Below are 21,102 nucleotides of genomic sequence, written 5' to 3' on the forward strand. Positions count from 1 at the left end.
GTGAGCAATGAACATGGAATCCAAATTGTCCACCGAATATATCTAGGAACTGGGACAGGTCTACGAGTCACAGACCACAGTAAATATTATGATTTCATCCAAGATCTTGCATCACTTACGTCAATGTGACGTCTGTTTCATTAAACAGCTTTTGGTGTATTTTCACTGATTCCCGCGTATTCGTATACCTCGATCTTATTATGATGGTATTTAGGATTAGATTCGTATAAAAATGATAACACTATTTCGATCGGGCGCCGGCTCGTATAAATTATGTCGCGGTATGTCCGGTTTTCAACTGTGATCTCTTTGTCAGTTACCACTCTCTTTAACTAGTAAAACTTTTATTTCATCTATTTTATCTTAATCTACTCTTTCATCTCTAATACATTCGGCATTTGCTTTGACAATAGCTTAATGACGATTTATGGAACGTTCTATTAATCCTTCAGCTTAAAATATCTCCGTGAATTGTCGCTGAGACTTACGGTTGCAACGTTATTATAAGAAATTCATCCGCACCGTTAGAGTGCCAAGGACATAGTGACAGATGGTGTATGTTTTCTTAGTTATTTATATCAGCGGCCATCTTTATTGATCAGACATCGGCGCGTACGCTACGCTGCGTATTGCCAGATCACGCCCAGCCATTTCTATTGGCAACATAACCGTTTAATGATATCGTTTCATCTTCTTTGTATCCGCACATATTTTCATGTCTCATTTACGACCGTCCTCAGGCCAGAAAACAATAATAAATTGTTACGTTCCAGCTGGTCATCTCCATCAAAAATCGCATTTTTACGTCGACCTCTTACGTTGATATCGCTATCAAACGCGACCGCAGCATCGTAACGACGGTCGTCAGTAAAATATAAGCGCCAATCGGTAGGACATCTCCGCGAGGCTATTAAATAAAAGTCTTTTTACATTAGATAAATCGCGTACGTTATTCGGGCACATCTGTCCCTTGCCGATTACAGCCATACATTATGCTCAGTTTGTTGTTTTTAATAAAAAGTTTAATCCGTTCGGTTATGACGGCAATTTGTCTGCCGGATGGAAAAACTTGGTCGATTACCTACCGGTGACGCTTGGGGCTGCGTATCGACAAGGGGCACCTATTACAAGCGTTCAATATGCTTTTTTATTCGCGTCATTATGTCATGTTTATTTATGCATTCGCGTTTGTCTTCCATTAGCGCTTTTACTCTTATTACGGCGCGGTAAAATGTTATACGGGCAAGTAAACCGCGAATACTGTATGGCATTAAATAAGACATTTTCACTCGTCCGGAAATACATCTCATCGAGGTATTTTCCCATCAGCACCTTATAATGTCTCGCCGTGTACAACCATTAACAATTCAATGCTGTCTTAATGAAGAGCCGATAAAATGTGTATTGCGGTATTCGTCACGATTCCCGAGGCAATTAATCGGGGTTTCCTCTTTTTTGGAACTCGTTTTATGCGCGCTAAGATTGAGTGAGCGTCCTCCGGGTTGATTTGTGCGTGGCTCAACGTATTCTTTGTCACGAGAGAGTTTAAGTGTGCAATATATCGTGAGGGACAAATTTTGCGCGGAAAGATCCCGCGATCGAAACGGCCGGCGAAAGTATCGCAATTTCGTCGGCGCCTTTACAAATGTTCTTTTGTTTATCGCTTATTTATGGGCGCGTTTAGGTGCGAGAAAGTGGTAGTGGACGTAATCGCTATATTATGGCCTACGTGTTTTTTGTTGTGTTATAAATTACCAGCTATTAATATACGTGAATAAGAGCTTTAATATGTATTGCGACTTTTGAACGCGGTTAAACTAAAATGGCATATTTTTCAAGGAGGAAAAGTTTATTTCAGCTTTTACCGTTATAAGAACATTTAGTTAATAGAATAAAAACAAATAAAAGGTTAATAATTAAAGATATAATTAGGTAGGTACACAATCTATAATCATTTCGAATTCTCGCACATTTTGCACAGAACTTTCAACTTACTCTTCCTAAGAATCTGTAACTTCTATTATTTCATCCTCTCCCTATCTCACATAAAACATTCATTTGTTCCTCTAAAACTAATTTCTATCTTGATTGTTCAACTTAATTTTCTGCCCTGGTTGCCTGGAAGAGATCACTACTAACTTACTAAGTGATAAGGCCGCCAAATAGGTACACTAAACTGCTCCTTGCTTTTATTTTTGTATGTTCTAGTAGGTATGTAAGTCTGTTTAGTTGTATTAAAGAGTAAAATAAATAAATAAACTATTGTTCCAGAACATCGGCAACGTATCAGCTGAACTGGAGCTGCAGCGGCTGCAGCAGGAACACCTGAGGCGCCAGGAGATGGTGCGCCGTGGTCACCTGTACCCTGGCCCTCCGCTGGGACTCCTGCCTCTGTTGGAGCAGATGCGTCCGCAACCACCAACCTCTAACGTGAGTATCTTTATAATAGCCTACGTAATGTATATCTTCTAAATGCATCTATGTACATACATATAAATCTATAAAGAATAGAAAAATATCGATCACGAGGTGGGACTCGAACCCGCATCCAATCCCTTTCACGCCAATCCGGAAGGTAAGTAGGTACCTACTACATAGTAATAAACAAAGTCTCCGACGTCCGCGTGTCCGTATGCTTAGAGCTTTAAAATTGCGGAAAAGGTTTTGATACGGTTTCGTTTAAAAGAGGAAAGATAGAGGATTTGTTAAGATGAAGACAACACGAAAGTAGCCGCGGACGTATGCTAGTAATGTAGATGAAACAATTAAAGAAACGGCCAATAATTAATTCTTATAGCATACTAGTGGTCCGCCCCGGCTTCGCCCGTGGTACGTATTTAGTATCCTATATCCTTCTCCTGGCTCTAAACAACCTCCCTGCCAATTTTCAGCTAAATCGGTTCAGCCGTTCTTGAGTTATAAGTGGAGTAACTAACACGACTTTCTTTTATATATATAGATTTATTTATGTATAATCAAATTCTAAATTCTCAATTAATATAAACAAATAATGTAACATCATAACTAGTTAAATAGCTATTTTAAGATTTAAATTATACATTTACCAGTTCGCAAATTCCTAGAAACTTCATCATTATATTTCCTAATATAAATATAAATGCTAACTTTACGAAGTTACACATTTTAGCAACAACCTTTAATAGGTACCTACTTATTTTTAAAACTCATGGTCACTCAAATTAAAATAAGATCAAACATTTTTTTCTGCACAGCGTTATACGTACCTATGTATCATGTCGACATATCAATAACTAGTTTTTACATCTTACTATTTGTACCAAATTGAGATGCGTTAAATAAATCAATGTTTAGCAAGCGAGAAATTAATTATCTTTTAATTTAAATCATCCATATATATGTTTCTCAACATCCGGTGTCCATACACGCTTCACTCCATCTTAATTATATTGAGCAATTATTACATTAAATGCTTTAAATTGAATAAATTATTGATATAAGATTAATGATAATGTATCCAGTATATTTGGACATTAAATCAATATTTGTGAATACAATTTCATAGCAGTTTATTTATAACTTGTTGTCGTCAATTCGTGGACTAAAAATAACATACTTTTTCCTGTTACGTATTATAAATGTCATAATATTATGTACTATAAAATATATCATGTACGCAGACTTGAATTGAGTATTTAACAGAATATTGTTATGAATTAATATAATAAATAATTTTGCGTAATCTTATAGAGCTTTAAAGCTATTTATAGAAAACCAGTAAGTTTTATCAGTAATGAAGTTTATTTAACCAAGAGTATAATTTTAATTAATAATTAACTAGATCTACTAAAACCTTCCTTTTGAATCACTCTATCTATTAAAAAAACAGATTTAAGCATATAAAGGGACATAGGGTCATAGTAAGCGACTTTGTTTTATATCTACTAGTGATTAATACAATATTAAGTTAAATTGACTTATATGAACCGATTAGGTACCTATTGGATAAATAAAATAGAGCTCGTTCCTACTTTAATAATTTCATTGTTATTAGCAAAAATTTAAATCACACAGTACTTGCATAATGTTTCAACATAATTATAAAAGCCGATTTACTACGACGCTATAATGTAAATAAATAAAAAAACAATTGTCCCGCAGAGCTTTTCATAAAAAAATCTTGTCAAAGACGTCATAAACATCAAAAGAATTGATCAACTTTCATACCGACATTCTTGTTCCAAACATAATTATCTACAGTAAAATATCCAACAATCAAAAGGCCGCATCTTTTCTTGACAACGGTTTCATCAAAGCGGAAATTGCGCCAATTAATTTGTTTAAACATCAAATAAAAAAAAGTCTTAGTGAAGAGCTCGTAGATGACGAATCGTCTTCATCTAATTTTATCGTTTTACATAACATCGCCTTGACTGGCCACACTTTCAAAAATGGTGTGTTAGAAAGGGGATTTATTGCTGTCAAAAACGTGATTTTGCGTATAATGGTCTAGCTTAAGCCCGGGAAGATATATAAATTATAATAATTAATTATTTGAATAACGTTTGTTTTTTAGTCTATATATATCAAAAGGAATTATTAAAATTCAAGAGTTTAATTAAAATAGACAGATAGCTATGTTCTTGGTAACTGTATATTTTAATAATAGAAAGAGTTATCTAAGTGTAGAAAAAGCCATAGGTATAAAGATTGCTTGTGTTGAGGTTATTTACACACGTCTAGATTTATAAAGAATTATTAGCACAATAAAATACAACTTTAACAATATATCATAGATATAAACAGTTCTTATACGATATTTTTAATACAATTCAGTATCATATAATTAAAACAAATATTTTTAAATCCAAAAATAAATAATTGAGTCGTGACGATCCTATTTACGCACAACCCCGCCCACCTTTCACACAGGCCAAAAATAATGTGCTAATTTTGTACTATATTCTATTCTGTACAAACATAATTAATTTTAACCCAAGGACTCAAATAATTATGAAATCTATTTGCTTTTCAAGATCATGTTAATGAGTCGACTGAAGTCCGATTGACTTTACAACGCTAATTTGACTTTATTGTACGTTACATTGTATAATGAAGCTCATTTATCCATTCGTTAATTTTTATTTCTAATTGGAGGGAGTAATAAATAGAAAAGTTCGTTTATTACACCGTGGATTTAATAGACTTATAATTGTAGCTACACTTAGGGCGCTTTCAATTTATGCGTTTCGTTTCGGTACCGCGAATGCTTGCGACGCCGCACGGTTGCGGCGCCGAGCGTTTTGTATGACAAAAAAAGGATCGTCCGTGCGCTGTACGTCCAACGCAACGCTTCGGCACCAATGACCTATTATACTTGTAGACGCGGCATACGCCAACATCATTGCACTAAAAAACAGCGTAATTAATACATACCTACTTACTAACGCATTATCACCAATACAGTTGTTCTCTCTTTCACTCTCACGCACGAGACATAATACATGTCTCACTCATGTACTTCGTAATAACAACTGCCGCTTAAAATACAAAAAGAACGTCCAGCCACGACGCTGAATGGTGCGTGACTAAGTGAAACTCGGGCACTTACCTGAGTTTTTTCTTGCCAAAATAGAGAGCGGGTAACGTATCTAGCTCTTTTATATATCATAGTTCGGCACCGCAGCCGTCCGACGCGAAACGCATAATTTGAGAGCGCCCTTAGTGAACCGATCGAGGCTGTATTGATAATTTTCCTTTGCAATTACTTCTCAATCTATTTATAATACATTTATTGAATTGGTTGTTTAATCATAACAGTCAATAGGCAGTCATTATTTTGATCAATTATGCTTGTTCTGTTTCTTGTCTTTGTTGGTATTAATTAATTATTGAGGCCGTGGTTAAAGCTGGTATTTTAAAATTTTAAGAGAAAGTCACCAGAGGAAAATTTTAAATTTGGTTATTATAAAAATTGACACAATACCTACCTATAACAGCCTATAAGATAATATATATTTATTATAATGGTTATACTAACAAAACTTTCTAATGTATGTCTTAAATTCCAATAGATCATTTTTGAATTTTAAAATAAACACAAACACAAAAATCCATCTTTGAATAACGTGTTATTAGAAACAAGTGGTAATCTTACTTATTTTTGCTCCTTGAACATTACTTAAACGTGTTATATGAAATTCAAATTTATAATTAACTAGTGGTCCGCCCCGGCTTCGCCCGTGGTACATATTTCGCAATAATAGGTAGCCTATGTCCTTTCTCGGGTATCAAAATATCTCCATACAAAATTTCATGCAAATTGGTTCAGTAGTTTAGGCGTGATTGAGTAACAGACAGACAGACAGACAGAGTTACTTTCGCATTTATAATATTATAGTATGGATTTTCATATTTTAAGTTACTCAAACTTTTGTTAGAGTATTTTCTTTTAGATTGTATTCTTCAAACCAGACTTCATTTGGAAGGGTTTTTCAATAGTATCTATCATTAGTTTACCTTAGTTCTTCTAAACCTACTAATCGTGGCATGGTATTAGTGGATATATTACCACTCAAATCACTTTATCCATTCAAACAGTTTTTACACCAAAATCATTCATAACTTTGTAATATTCACAAAGCAATTTGCTTCCAGGTGGCCTCCTGGCCCCCAAGCCAGCTGGCACAAATGGCCGCACGGTCACCACCCCCGCAGGACCCTGACGCGCCCCTGAACCTCAGCAAGCAACGGTCTCCATCACCAGGTCCCATGATGATGCCCCGGTTCGTGCCATACCCGCCGATGGATGAAGGCTCGCCGTATATGAAGAAGGACGACGATTATAGTTCGGCTTGTAATAGTAAGTACTATTTACTAGGTATACCTACGTACAGTACAGTGATACAATCTTTGAAATGAATAGATACCTACTAAGATAGGTACCTACGCCAATTAAAAGGTACAACTGCAATAGGCAATACAACTACACGATTACTATTTAAAAATTAAAACGTCTTCTGCAGCTTCTATCTATCTGTCGTGGTATACTCAAAAACTACTGCAGTGATTTTCATTCAGTTTTCACCAAAGGAAAGCTTGTAGAATAATTCTGCGAGCGGAAGGGTAGGTATTGACAGCATTTGAAGTGTAAAAACGGAGGTTATCGAATATACAGGTACATAAATGATGTAACTGCAGTGATTCAGTATCTATAATAAAAACAATAACTACCCAGTAATATAAAATCCAATTTCTCCGAAAGTGGGTTGAATAGTGACCATCCTTTTTTATTTCAATATGTTATTATATTTACTTTAGAACACTTATTAAATAGACATTCGTAAGTGTTTCATTTTCTTTAAAACCGCCAGTAAATAAAATTACATCGCTATAAACATTTACCATTTCTCACAAACTTTCACTTCACAAAAACAAAATGTAAGCAATGGCTATTTAAAAGTATCTCTAAATCATGCCAACAGGATTTGTAAAAACGTGTTTGACACAATTACTCCAAAAAATCGTAGACACGAATGATTCACTCGCTATGACGCGGATAAGCCGTCACATATACGCAAATGTGCCTAAAATACCGCTCTAGTTTCTTATCAGATGAAGGAGACCCTAAATAGGTATCCGAATATCAAAATATTAAAGAAGTAAACCAAATTTTCTCGAAATATCTCGATAGAAAGACTTTAACATCAATTAATGATAGTGACAGCGGTGATTATACAAATTTACCAAAACTATGAAAACGCATTAAAACGATTACTCGCTACACTCGAGCGCAAACTTATCAACGCGTACCATTAAACATACAAACATTCAAATTAATTACAATCCCCAAAGTCGTGTTAAATCCGAGCGTTACAGGGAAATCGTCCCGAAATTGTCAACTTGTTCCTCGGATCAATATTAATATCAAAATCGACCGAACGTTACGCAATTCCGAACTAAAATAAACAAGGAATCGGCACGGAATAGTTATCTGGCGTCCAGATATGCGAAAACTGTGAAATGTTGCGTGTCGCCGCCAAAACATTTTGTGAATACGCGTTTAATTGCCAAATATTAATCCGATGAAAAGTTACAGATACTGTTCACGACTACACCTGCCGTGCCTGGTTGTTCATACGTTGTTCACTTAATGTTGTGTTAACATGCTCTATTTAAAATTATGTAAATATCTTCAGTCATTCAAACATGTTTATGACATTTCCGACGGCTCCTATAAACGACGGAGGTTCTTATTTAAAACTGATGATCACTTTCCTTCTTAATTAGATCTACATACTTCTTTAGTGTAGGTACCAACATTACGACCACCTAATCAATAATAATGGTTAAGTTTCGAAATGGCTAGGTATATTACCCAGTGTAAGCAGCAACAAAACGCTTATGTAAACTTGTCTAAAGGTTTCGCAAGCCAGAGATGGGTACGGTAATTCGAGAAATTAATAGCTCTCGATAATCTGCAGGTCATTCAGGCTTTGACTTGATTTATTATATTGCTTAAACACTACAGTTTAATTTCGTTGCTCCATTTACTCACGCGGTTAACATTCAACGAATTTATAATTGTAAAATAAATGAACAGGTGCAGTTGACTTCATTTGTTTGTATTTAGTTTCAATTAATTTTTATTGCATGTAGTTTTTCTCATTTCCTTTACAAGAAATGGAAATTTATTAGATACAGACAAAAAAAGTTGTATTTCCCTTACATTTTATAACCCAACCGACCTTTAAAGGACTCAAGTTAGTAAAAAAATATTCATACAAGCTTTAAAAAAATATCAGATAATAATAAATTTCAGTTTATTTATGAAATTTATCTAATTTTAAATTTTTAACAAATGTGTAGTAATAAAGTAGGTACCTCCTTAAAATATGCTAGAAACAAAATATGTCTTCTTTGTGCTTTCATAATAATATATCCACTGCATTCAAAGTAAAAACACATTATAATGTATACACTTCATTAAAATAATGCATTTAAAACCACAAAGCATTATTTGCCCGCCAATTTTTTGTCATACGTTCTTTTATTAATAATCGTACTTTAATGTAAATTATGAAGCGAATAAAATTAATAGAATACACTTTACATAGTTGGCGCGCTCCCAAACCGAGTTGGTTTAGATTCGTCCACCATAGCTTGATTTCCTTTAAAATAAGATAATCTCAAAGATATAGAATAGATGGCGTTTGAGACGCACGTTTCCGCTCTTAGTACAGTCGTTAATGGAAGTGGATTGCAGGAGAAATTATTAGCGCCATTTTATTTTTAAGTTTACCGCCAAATTAGCTGTCAATATCGATGACGTTTTATTGCACTACGCAAATCACATCTTTATTTTATCATATACTTAACATCTATTATTTACTAAAAACTATTTAGGAAAACATCACATCGTTTATTAAATTTAATATTTGCTTCAGTTTTTCAGATTTCATAAACAAACATAACACTTTCCTTTGAACTGCTATTTGCGGTTGTTAATTATTATAAATGAATAGGTAATATAAATAAAAACCAAGGAATATAATTTACAAGAAATTAATTGCTGCCATAAATTAATATGCTAAAATGTAAGTTGAAATTACATATTCATGTCTTGAAATTTACGATCAGTTAAATTTACAAAGAAAGCGACGGCTTATTTGTCTTACGAATAGTAATAAAAACGTTTTTAAAGTCCCGTTTTGTAATTGAAGATAACATAAGTATTTGTTAGGAATTTCTGAGAATTTAACTAGGTATGTGTTTTAAGTAGATAGGTATTTAAACCTAATTATAATTTGGAAAATTTATTTTGATTAAATTGCAAGAAAATTAGGGAATTCGTCTCACTATTACTGAAAGTATGAACTCAAAAAATTGTATATTTTAGTATGTAGGTAACATTTAAAAAATCATCCACTTAGCGCAATTTCTAAAACCACGTTAATTATCGAACGTCGTCACCTATTTCAAGAATAACCGACCAAAACGTGTAGGCGGGTAAAACATTGTTCTACATCTGTCAGATACCTCAAATGTAATTGACCGTTCGCGAAGATTGTCAAATAACAGAAATTACGCGCACAACAGTACTGAAATACAGAACTCGCGACACGTAGGATGTAATAAATTATCTAACAGCGTGTCAAATTAATACAGGGAATGCATTACTTTGGATGCTAGCTTATTAATTGTGAGGACACTTGGTAACGAATCCGTCAAATGAAATGCTAAGCGGATGAGAAGTGACCTACATATTTTAGCAGGGTTCTATTCTATGATATTATTGCGGGATTTTACAATTTTAGTGTTAAGACTAAAAAATATCGGTTTTAAGCTTCACGTTATCTATGAATTCAATTGCCATGTTCATTTGGTCGTCTTTTGATCAATATCTTATGATATAGGTACATTGTAATGTATATTATACAGTATAAAGGTATCTGGTGTAGGTACCTTTTTTATCCTTTGATTAAAATACCTTCAGAGTTCAGACGAACATAGAAACTCATTCTTATAGTAGGTAAGGTGGTTAAGAAATGGGTACATTGCGTTTACTTAAATTTATCTTACAACTGTAATGTAATCTACGATCGAGCTAGTTATTAAATATATATATAACACGACAACGCTATATCGCTTTTAAAAACATGAAAGTAAAATAATAGCCGCATCTGCATTCTACACACTTACAGCTATTAACCATTAATTTAGGCGAGGTTTTCACTTCATCTACGTACGACATTAAATTATATGACTCGCAACAGTCAAGATTAGAACATTCCAAAATATTTACAAAATGCTATCGTAATACCTCGCTAATATATACCTATTATACACTCGATTTATGAACACTGTTCTCGTCTTTATGCTGAGCTACTAAGGGATATATTCGCTCGGTGATTATTGTAAAGTTTTAGTGATACATTGGATGGGTTGTACAAAAAGAACTCAATCGGAAGCCCCGCTAAGCTATGCTATAAATTACGCAAGGCAATGAATGCCGGTTGTAAAACAATCGTTAAACGGAGATTAAGAATGAATGTCTATTCTGGAGTGGGCTTTGTTTACGAACTTGAACACTAAACTACTTTGGAAGTCGTTCATTCAATCTTCTGTTGATACTCTCGCGCCTGCGACTCAGATTCCAATAAACTTAATAATCAAAAGTTGACGTTCATTACAAAAAACTTATTTTTCTAAAATAGGCAATCATAATCAATAAATCTTTTTTCATATTTATCTTTTTTCAATGTTATAACTATAGAAACAAACAACACACACTAACACACACACACACACACACACACACACACACACACACACACGCACACACAAACTTTTACACACGTTATAATGCTGGCACTATGTCTAAAGGAGTGGAAAGCGTCGATCGACTATAGCACAGGTCTAGTACCTAGTTTAGTCGACCGTCGTGTCTTTTATTATGTAACTATTTATAATGTGTGTATAAATAAACGTTTTTCATTTTCATTTCATTTTCATTTTTCATTTTTGATTGACATCAGCTGTGGCCTGTGATAGATGTGAAACCTCTTAAAATAATAGATTATGTTTATGCAAATTGGCTCATATATAAATCTTAAATCAGGTACTGTTTTCTACAGTACCTAGTAGCAAATAGTAATTTAATTGCCTGTTTGTACTGGCGTGCCTATACTTACTTACTACCTTCTTCGCAAAAGTCAAATATTACACATAGTTGCTACTTTCCATTAAAATTGATTTATCTTTTAGTAATTTTGTATGTAATACATGTAAACCGGTATTACTCTTTACGAAACGTTTTATATAATGTAATATCTTTTACGATCTGTTCTCTATTGTGGTGAGAAAGAGATCGTTTTATGGTGATGAAATCATTAGTTAAGATTACAGACATTAAATCAGAAGTTTAGGAATGTGGTTTAAAGAACCATAAATTATTTTTACACATAACAACGTAAATTCATTATTATCTTTGGAGAATAGATATTTTGTTGTAAAATATTTTAATAGAGTACCTAGGTAGATATAGATATTATGAATTATCGCATTATATGATCTGAATTTGTTTGATTTTCGAATATTTATTTTAAAGTTTATTACTGAAACAAAATGTTTATAATTTTCATCTCTCTCAAAACCCGCACGAACAAAAGCTGAAAATATGAATCTTTTCACATAAACTATATACCTCTGTTGTCTCTATTTGTTATACAACATATTAACAGCAGCATTTCTCTTTCCAGCATCCTCCTGGGGTCAAAGTGCGCCAGAAGAAGCAGAGAAAGCAAAACTGATCCGCCAACCAAAACGCGACGAGGCGGGAAAACCTCACATCAAGCGACCAATGAACGCCTTCATGGTCTGGGCGAAGGATGAACGCCGTAAGATCCTGAAAGCCTGTCCAGACATGCACAACTCCAACATATCCAAGATACTCGGGGCACGATGGAAAGCAATGTCCAATGCGGAGAAACAGCCGTACTATGAAGAACAGTCTAGATTGTCCAAACTGCACATGGAGAAGCATCCTGACTATAGGTAAATTATATTTGTTACATAGTTTATCGGGAAGAACTGTTGCGTTTTAACCCATATCATATCTCATGACAATTTACACGATGTTTAACTATTTCAATCCAAAAATAAGAATAAAAAAAACTTGCGGGAAACTTTACTATGACCGCTATATTGTATGAATGCCTCTCCCGAACGTCTAATTTAGAAAAGAAATACAAGTTTGTATAAACCACTAACTGGAAATTTTTATGTTACAGGTACCGGCCGAGACCGAAACGGACTTGCATCGTCGACGGCAAGAAGATGAGAATATCAGAGTACAAGAACTTGATGCGCACACGCAGGCAGGAGATGCGGCAGCTCTGGTGCCGGGACGGGGGCAGCGAGCTCGGCTTCTTGCCGTCTCTCTCATCGCCGGGGCCATCGAATTCCTCCCCCCCTCCCAACGGGGGGAACTACATGAACCCCGCGTTCTCCCCCCCGCTGTCCCCCCGAGAGGAAGATTGAGGAACGGCGCGCGGCTGGCCCTACCCGCACGCCGCGCCCCTCTCCATGCCTCCCCCCCACCCTTGGTAAATCTACAACCTTCTAGTGCTCCCACTCGGCCTTTACGAAAGTGCGAAGACGTTTCCCCGCTCTTTTTAATGTCAACGTGACTTATGGGTGCAAAGTTTGAAGCCAGTGCTGCAATCGGATCTCTTGATGTACGAATATGAGATTATTCCATTAGTGAGTTAAGCGCGAACATTGACTGTGTGAAGGACGTTATTGTATTGGTGAATACGGCATGCTGTTTCGCATCGCGAAGTTTTTGTGCCAAACCTAACCGACAATTAATTAGACAAATGTATATACTAAGTGAAAATTCCCTTCTAGACTCATTGTATTATGAAGGTTCTCTGTAAATAAATCGCTTTGTAGATATTACACACGGTAATTTTTGTTTTAAAGTAGAATAGGTTAAGTCTAGATTAGCGTAAATATATTTGTAGCGTCAGTATGTGTTGCCATGTGTAAAAAACCCTTATCTATCTAAATGTAGAAGCTTGTAGATTTAAGAACTTATTGTATCAAACCAAAAATTTGAAGCGGTATGCTTGAAAATTTAAGTGTTTTGAACACGAAACTGATTTTTGAAACCAGTGAGAGCTAACGGATCATAATAAATCATAATACTCATAGACTTAGCTCTCTCACGAACTGTTTGTAGTTTAGATTGTATACCGTAAAGTACCTAGCTTTGTCGTAAAAATTGTATTCGGAGTAAAATTGCTTATATAAAAATTAAGAGGTAAATTGAGCATCGTTTACTTCTTCACCTTTACAATGTTTTATTTGAGGATATTTTTTGTAACTACTCTTGTGTTAAACACAAGCGGTGGTCAATTGGAATCTGTCAATTTGAAAATAAATAAAAAAAACATTTCGAAAAAAAAAGTTGAAAGTAGTTTACCCACCGACAGTTTGTGGGAACAACAATTGAACACTACAAAAAATTTTAATCGCTTTATTGAATCGTGCAATTTCATAGTTTTAGTGTTAAGCTATAATTGAAAGCATAATAATATCTACATAATATTTAATATACTACTTATAGTAACAATGTATAGACTTCGTATAGTCAGTCGTTGATTGCCATTTCATTATTTTGTTATTTAATTTTTTAAATGTAAACATTTGTTTTCTCTTGAACTGACGGCGAGTACGCGCCATTTCTTTGGGTGACAGATAAAAAATGATTAAAAAATAATGTATGGTGTGTACTCTCCTTTTATTATATGCCAGTAAATTCTTTTGAAATGTGGTAAGAGATAGTTTAAGCATAAGTAAATTATTGTGTATGTGTCTTACTGTTTATCGATAACGTAGCGTGTATCATTCTTAGTAAATGTGTAAGAATTTAGAACAGTGCCGTTAAATTATTTATTTTTATGTTGAGACCCATTGTATTGTAAATATGCGATATTTTTGATGTAAACGTTAGTAATTGTGGTTATTTAAATGATCGATACTTAATTCGTATGCGACTCGCATGGATCTCGGTCGAATCTTTTTATTTATTGAATTATTTTTTAATTATCCTTTAAATTCATGACTTGCCATATTTTCTATAGTCTCCTCTATCTACTTAAATGTGTTTATCTGTGTACTTAGCAAAGTTTTAATTATGTTGTTATTTTATTGTTTTTTCTTTTCTATTATTTTTCACCGATTGAGATTTTTGTTAATTTTTCCAATGGAAATTATTTGCGATCGTATAGAAGGTAGAATGTAGGTTCGTATACCTAGTTGGTATAAACCAGGACACATTATTCAGAAATTGTGCCAAAACCCAAAAGTTTAATAAAAAGTAAATATAAAAAATACTTTCTTGTTTCATTTTCCTTGAACCTTATACACACATTTTCATCTATAATATAAAAATGAATTCCAAAATGGGTTGGTAAGCGCATAACTTTAGAACAGCTGAACCGATTTCTTTAATTCTTTTTTATTAGGTATATTCCTTGAAGCACGAGGATGGTTCTTATGTAGAGAAAACGTGAATATGTACCACGGGCGAAGCAGGGGCGGACCGCTAGTATTCAATAAACATAGCAAAATAGTTCAGCATAATATTATACATACCTCTAAAATTACACCTACTATTTCTTGTAATGTAACTACGATAGAAATAATCTTGCAATCAATTTTTTAACTAGGTACCTATCTCATTATATGTTGCTGCCAATAAACATCATTTAATACATAATTTATTGAATTAACTGGCTGAAGCTAAAGCATAGATAATATGGATAGATCGTCATTTTCTCTGATATTCTCGAGTAGGTAGTATCAAGTCAAGTCAATCAAGTGCATAGCTAAATTCTCATTATTCACCCTTTGACGTTGAAGTATTTTTGCAAAAAATGTCTATAATATTGCAGCCTTAGATTACAAAATAAAAGACAGATGGAGCGTTGCCCAACTAAAACGAATATAGGTAAACCAGAATCTGATGGCAATTAGGGAAATCAAAATTTTGAGTGTGCAACCCTAGGGAAAATGGACTGAACGATCTTGATATTGCTTATTTTTTATTTTGTCCTCAATATCATTAGTCGTACATTACATAAGTGGACAATACTGTTCATACGTAAATATTATGTAGGTACATACTTACATGTATACCTAATATACAATTATACATATTACTTTTATACAGGTAATACCTACATATTATCATTATTTACACATACCTACCTATATTTGTATATTCATTACCAGTATGAGTATGCGATGTGATGTGATATAATGATAATGTAGATCAAAACTGCTTATAATTTTTTATAAAATAAAATAAAAATAAAATAAAACTATGTTTATTTTCGTTAGTATTAACAGATACAGACATTATAAAATTGACTTGGACAGCTTGGACTTGACGAATAGCCGTATTGGAAACTCCTGTAATAAGTTTTCATAAATTTATATTCTAATCAACAAACAATATTATAGTTACCTACATATAATATTTTTTAATTTAAAGTATCAAAACGGGTAAGTCCAATTTACCAATAAAATCTTCAAAATTGAAAATTGTGATGGGTTTGACCCTTCTTCATCGAATGTTTTTCTATACACATTATAAACAACACCTCTTGCTTGTGATCGCATCGGCTTTTTCGACATTTTCAAAGATTTTTTAGACAAAATCCTAAAAATTATTCATCAACTGCAAAATAGACAAATAATTTGACAACCAATTTGATAGTTGTCAAATAAGTTGCCACATGAAAATCTTTTATTTCTTAAATATAAATATGCCATCAGATTCTGGTAGACCTATAATTTATCGTCATTTTCAATAAAGCTATGTGTGCTGTCATTTCGCCGCTGCACTGTACGTACACGGTGCTTCTGTGTGCGTGTAATGTTGCCAGATATTGAAAAATTTCCCAAATTTTTCCCCGACTACGGAAAAAACAGGGTTATGTTTTTCGAGTTTATGTATGTATGTATAATATTTCTTTGACACGCCCTGCACTATAAACCGTTGGACCGATTTTGAGTTGTGAGGTTTCATTGCAATGATCTGAATTATTATGTTAGTGGCGGTAGTGACGTAGGCTATATACATAAATGAGAAGTCAAGTTTTAATTTTTATTTAAATTCTTTTATTACATAAAGTACCTGCCTACTAAAGTTATATATGGACAAAATAATTGTATTCAATTTTTTATTAAATAAATTACATAAAAAAAGTTTCAATATTAACTACCTATAATAATTATATTATTTTTTATTTTTCATAATATATGAATAAGCGGTAGTTTTTAGTCGAGAATACGGGACATTTTATTTTCATCATATCCATCATGGAGTTCACATAAATTAAATCGCTAGCGAAAACGACTATGACGTTTTTAAGCTTTATAAAAGTAACAAAATAATGTATTATGCTTATTAAAATAATCTTATAATTATCATGAACCTTTAGTGCACTATACAAATAATCACATTCACGATCGAAAAATCCAACAGCATTACCCTGAAGATCTTTTAACCATTTTACCGTTTTACCAATAAAAATGGCAAATTCATTTTCAAAATACTGGCAACATACGTTGAAGTTTTATATTCCTTCATATCTGTAAAATTATTATTCGTATTAAAGAAATAAATAAGCCAAATAATCTACAGAAAACCTGTAAAGCTGGCCATACGCGCTAGGGTGTACCTGACAGGTTTGCCTGTGCAGTTACGCCTGTCAGGTAAAATTGAGTTAAGAAGAGGACATATACGCAGCAGTAAACCTGCACAAACTTTCATTTGAAACCATGCCCTCGGCCGCGGCGCTTGATATCGACGCAGTAGCATTAATTGGTTTATTATTTATTTTATTGAAGAAAAAGAAATATAAACGAAGATACCGTGAACGATGGTGCAAGCCATGGTTATTGCAAAGAAAAGAGTACTCTCGTGTAAACTTGTTAAAAGAATTGAGATTTCAGCCGAATGATTTTTGCAACTATCTACGAATGGATGAAAAGACGTATCTCAAACTATTAGCAGCTGTGACTCCTTTACACATATGCACGTGTATGCAAAATGATAATATTGAAGCCAAAAAAGATCGGTTTCCCTGCTAGCACTCACTGGACAACTGACGACTACGTCGAACCGCCCCATACACGCTCAGGTTTGCCTGCTCAGTTAAACTGTACAGGTATACCCACGCGTAAAAACTATCAATTTTCAATATTTTTTCTGTCGCCTGAACAGGTGTGAAAACTTGCACAGCTCTGTAACATACACGCTCCGGTATACCTGAACAGGTGACCTGTACAGGCAAACCTGTCAGGTACACCCTAGCGTGTGTGGCCAGCTCTAAACGATGTTTTATCTTTTTTTTTGTTTTCGGGAACAAATTTTACAGCGTTTTATTATCACAAGACGGCATTTTTTTACTAAAATTGCAAACCCTTTTTGACGTATTGCATGACACTATATGCGCTATAGCACTGGTGCAGCGACGTATTTGTTTTTGATTTCGTATTTTCTTTGACAAGGGCGACGGGCGGTTGTCATGCTCCATCTGTACTTTATTTTGTAATCTAAGATTGCAGCTATAAATGCTATAATTATAATAATTGTTGTAAATCCATAGTCCATACTAATATTATAAATGCGAAAGTAACTCTCTATGTCTGTCTGTTACTCAATCACGCCTAAACTACTGAACCAATTTGCATGAAATTTGGTATGGAGATATTTTGATACCCGAGAAAGGACATAGGCTACCTTTTATTGCGAAATATGTACCACGGGCGAAGCCGGGGCGGACCTCTAGTAACTTATAATAATCACGTAAATGTTCGAATGCGACTAAGAAAGATCACTAATCTTGATTGAAGTGGTCAGGCCACTTAGATCATTTCAGGCCACGATACAATAGAGGACGTGTTTTTTATATTCTTTTCAAGATAAATAAAATATTTTTGAAAGCATTATTAGCAGTCTAATCATGTCATGCTTACATGAATTAAAATACAACAGTAGCCGCCATCGAAACCTTATTGTAAATGATTGAAATAATGTTTCACTTTTTTTCGGGGGTAGATTGTCAAAAAGAGCACACGTTTTTTGTTAAGATTCGAAAGTTTAAATTAAATATTTATTTTGATTTTCATGTTAAAAGTTGTATTATGCTGATTTAAAAGTTTGTACATACCAGTATAAATATCCTTTATAATATCACATCACTTTTTGACAACTTTACTACACAAATTCTGAAGCACACAATATGGATGACATTAAACAATCAGTTGCGCAGATGTCTCAAATGTTTAAGGACAGAATGGAAGATTTCCAACGCCAATTAGATATGTCCTCACAAAATCCAGGTAACCCCAATGCTAATATTTCATCCGAGTTTTACATGTTCCGCGGTCTTGTTATGACATCTCTCCACTGTATACAATCTCAAGTCGACATGCTCTCTAAACTTTATGACAAACAAGAGATGAGAAGCAGGCGCAAAATTCTTCTTGTTCATGGTGTTCCTGAGACGCAAAAGGAGAATACTGCCAATGTTGTGACTAAGGCTCTCGCTCAGCACGGAGACATTGGGGACATCTCTGAAGATTTAAATGAATGTCACAGAATTGGTCGCACCGACAACAACAGACCCAGGCCTGTTCTAATGAAGTTTAAGGTCCTTGGAGAGAGGAACCGGATCTGGTTTTCTAAAAGTAACCTTAAAGGGTCTGGCATAACCATCTCTGAGTTTTTGACAAAACCCAGACATGATACATTCATGGCGGCCCGTCAACGGTTTGGAATTGCTAACTGCTGGACCAAGGATGGAATCATTTTCATTACTAGTCAAGGAAAGCGGTATAAAATCTCCTCTCAAACGGAACTTGAAGCAATCCCTGGCCCTGTATCTGATTCTGCTCCTGCAGGCCCTGTTCGTGGTGCACAGCCAGATAATACAAAGGATTCCACGGCCCCAAATCTTCGTACACGCCGAGTCCAAAGAAAGTAATCTTGTTTATTCTTCTCATTTTTTTTTTTTTCATTTTATAAAATTTGTATTATCAAACTTAGTTTATTAATATTTGCCCACCATTTGATGAATAGCTGCTTGTCAGTAATATACATATTTTGTATCGGATTACGTCACTTGTAACATATAATGTAACTTATTACTAAATTCTCTTTTATGTCTTCTTTATATAATATATATATATCGCTTTTATTTTTATGTTGGTAGTTAAATATTAATTTCACCTTACAATTTTATAGAATATTTTTGTTTACATTTGCCACTGACAAGCATTACTTCTTTCTTCTATCTGTCATTCAAATTTACTGTCAAAGATACAAGTCTTTTTGCACAATGTTAAAAATTTATTTCTTTCAGATGCTGGTCTGTACAAACTAACATTATATTAAATTTAGTGTTTTATATATTAAATTATAAGCCCTATAAAATATTTATTTAGTCTATTTTAATTACATACATATAATTACTTTATATATTCGTTTGTTTTGTGTTAATGTCGATTGTTGCTGATACATCCAGTGATAGCTTTGTGTCACTTAGCACGGATTCTGACAGTGAAGGTAGTTATTTTAGCACAAGTTTTGTCCCTCTTAATGATGCACTTTTCAATGTATTCTCTGATAGCCCAAAAACTTTCAACGTGGTACATATTAACGCACAAAGCATCCCGGCTCACTATTCAGACATGCTTACATCGTTCGAGTCAAGTCATATCCACGCAATCCTAATATCTGAATCCTGGTTTAAGCCCTGTTTACCTTCGTCCTCCTATTCTCTCCCAGGCTATCATCTTATTCGCAACGACCGCACTGGTAAAACTGGTGGGGGCGTTGCGATTTACCTTCGATCCCACATTCCCTATTCTGTTATATCTCAATCACCCCAGCCTCCTCCTTCAGATGCTGCAGAACACCTTATCCTTGAAATCATCCTGTCCCATTGTAAAGTACTCCTTGGCGTTTTCTATAGTCCCTCCTTGTTAATTGATTATTTTTCCTCTTTAGATTCGATATTCGATAAATTAATTCCTTTATACAAACATTGCATATTTATGGGAGACTTTAATACATGCCTCCTTAAGAAGGACAGCCGTTCTCGTAGATTGTTGTCTATTGTGGACTCGCACAACCTTAGCTTCCTTCCTCTCAACTCCACACATCATGTCCCGAACTGCGTGCCGTCGCTCCTCGACCTTATAATTACATCCTGTCCTGATCTGGTGTATCAACACGGACAGCTCCCTGCTGACGCGTTTTCACACCACGATCTCCTGTACCTGTCCTGTAATATCCGCCCTCCTAAAGAAAAACCTAAATTCATCCTTCGTCGAAATTTTAATGCTGTTGATATAGATGCACTTCAACGCGATGCCCGTAACATTGATTGGTCTCCGCTCTTATCTTCCGCTTGTGTAAATGAAAAAGTGGCCTTTTTTAACAACTGTTTATCGAATCTCTACGATGTACACGCTCCACTTCGGCGGATTAAAATAAAACATTTACCTGCTCCATGGCTTTCTGAAGATTTAAAATGTCTT

The 21,102-nt window shown here is 34.4% G+C and overlaps 1 protein-coding gene across 1 annotated transcript; it reads left to right on the top strand.

Moving 5' to 3' along the window:
* Positions 1–1,231: 1,231 nt before the first annotated feature.
* On the top strand, positions 1,232–14,879 carry LOC123701556 (transcription factor egl-13). Its single transcript, XM_045649067.1, has 5 exons — positions 1,232–1,246; positions 2,272–2,430; positions 6,637–6,841; positions 12,240–12,534; positions 12,771–14,879. The coding sequence occupies exons 1-5, from the start codon at positions 1,232–1,234 to the stop codon at positions 13,018–13,020; spliced, it is 924 nt and encodes a 307-aa protein (XP_045505023.1). The 3' UTR covers positions 13,021–14,879.
* The last annotated feature ends 6,223 nt before the right edge of the window (positions 14,880–21,102 follow it).

Source organism: Colias croceus, chromosome 21 (genome assembly GCF_905220415.1).
Source record: "Colias croceus chromosome 21, ilColCroc2.1".
Lineage (NCBI taxonomy): Eukaryota > Metazoa > Arthropoda > Insecta > Lepidoptera > Pieridae > Colias > Colias croceus.

What these genes read in the sequence shown, in the direction of transcription:
- LOC123701556 (XM_045649067.1), top strand. An exon ending in TTATAGTTCGGCTTGTAATA is followed by an intron (nt 6,842 to 12,239) that starts GTAAGTACTATT and finishes TTCTCTTTCCAG; the next exon opens with CATCCTCCTGGGGTCAAAGT. An exon ending in GAGAAGCATCCTGACTATAG is followed by an intron (nt 12,535 to 12,770) that starts GTAAATTATATT and finishes TTTATGTTACAG; the next exon opens with GTACCGGCCGAGACCGAAAC.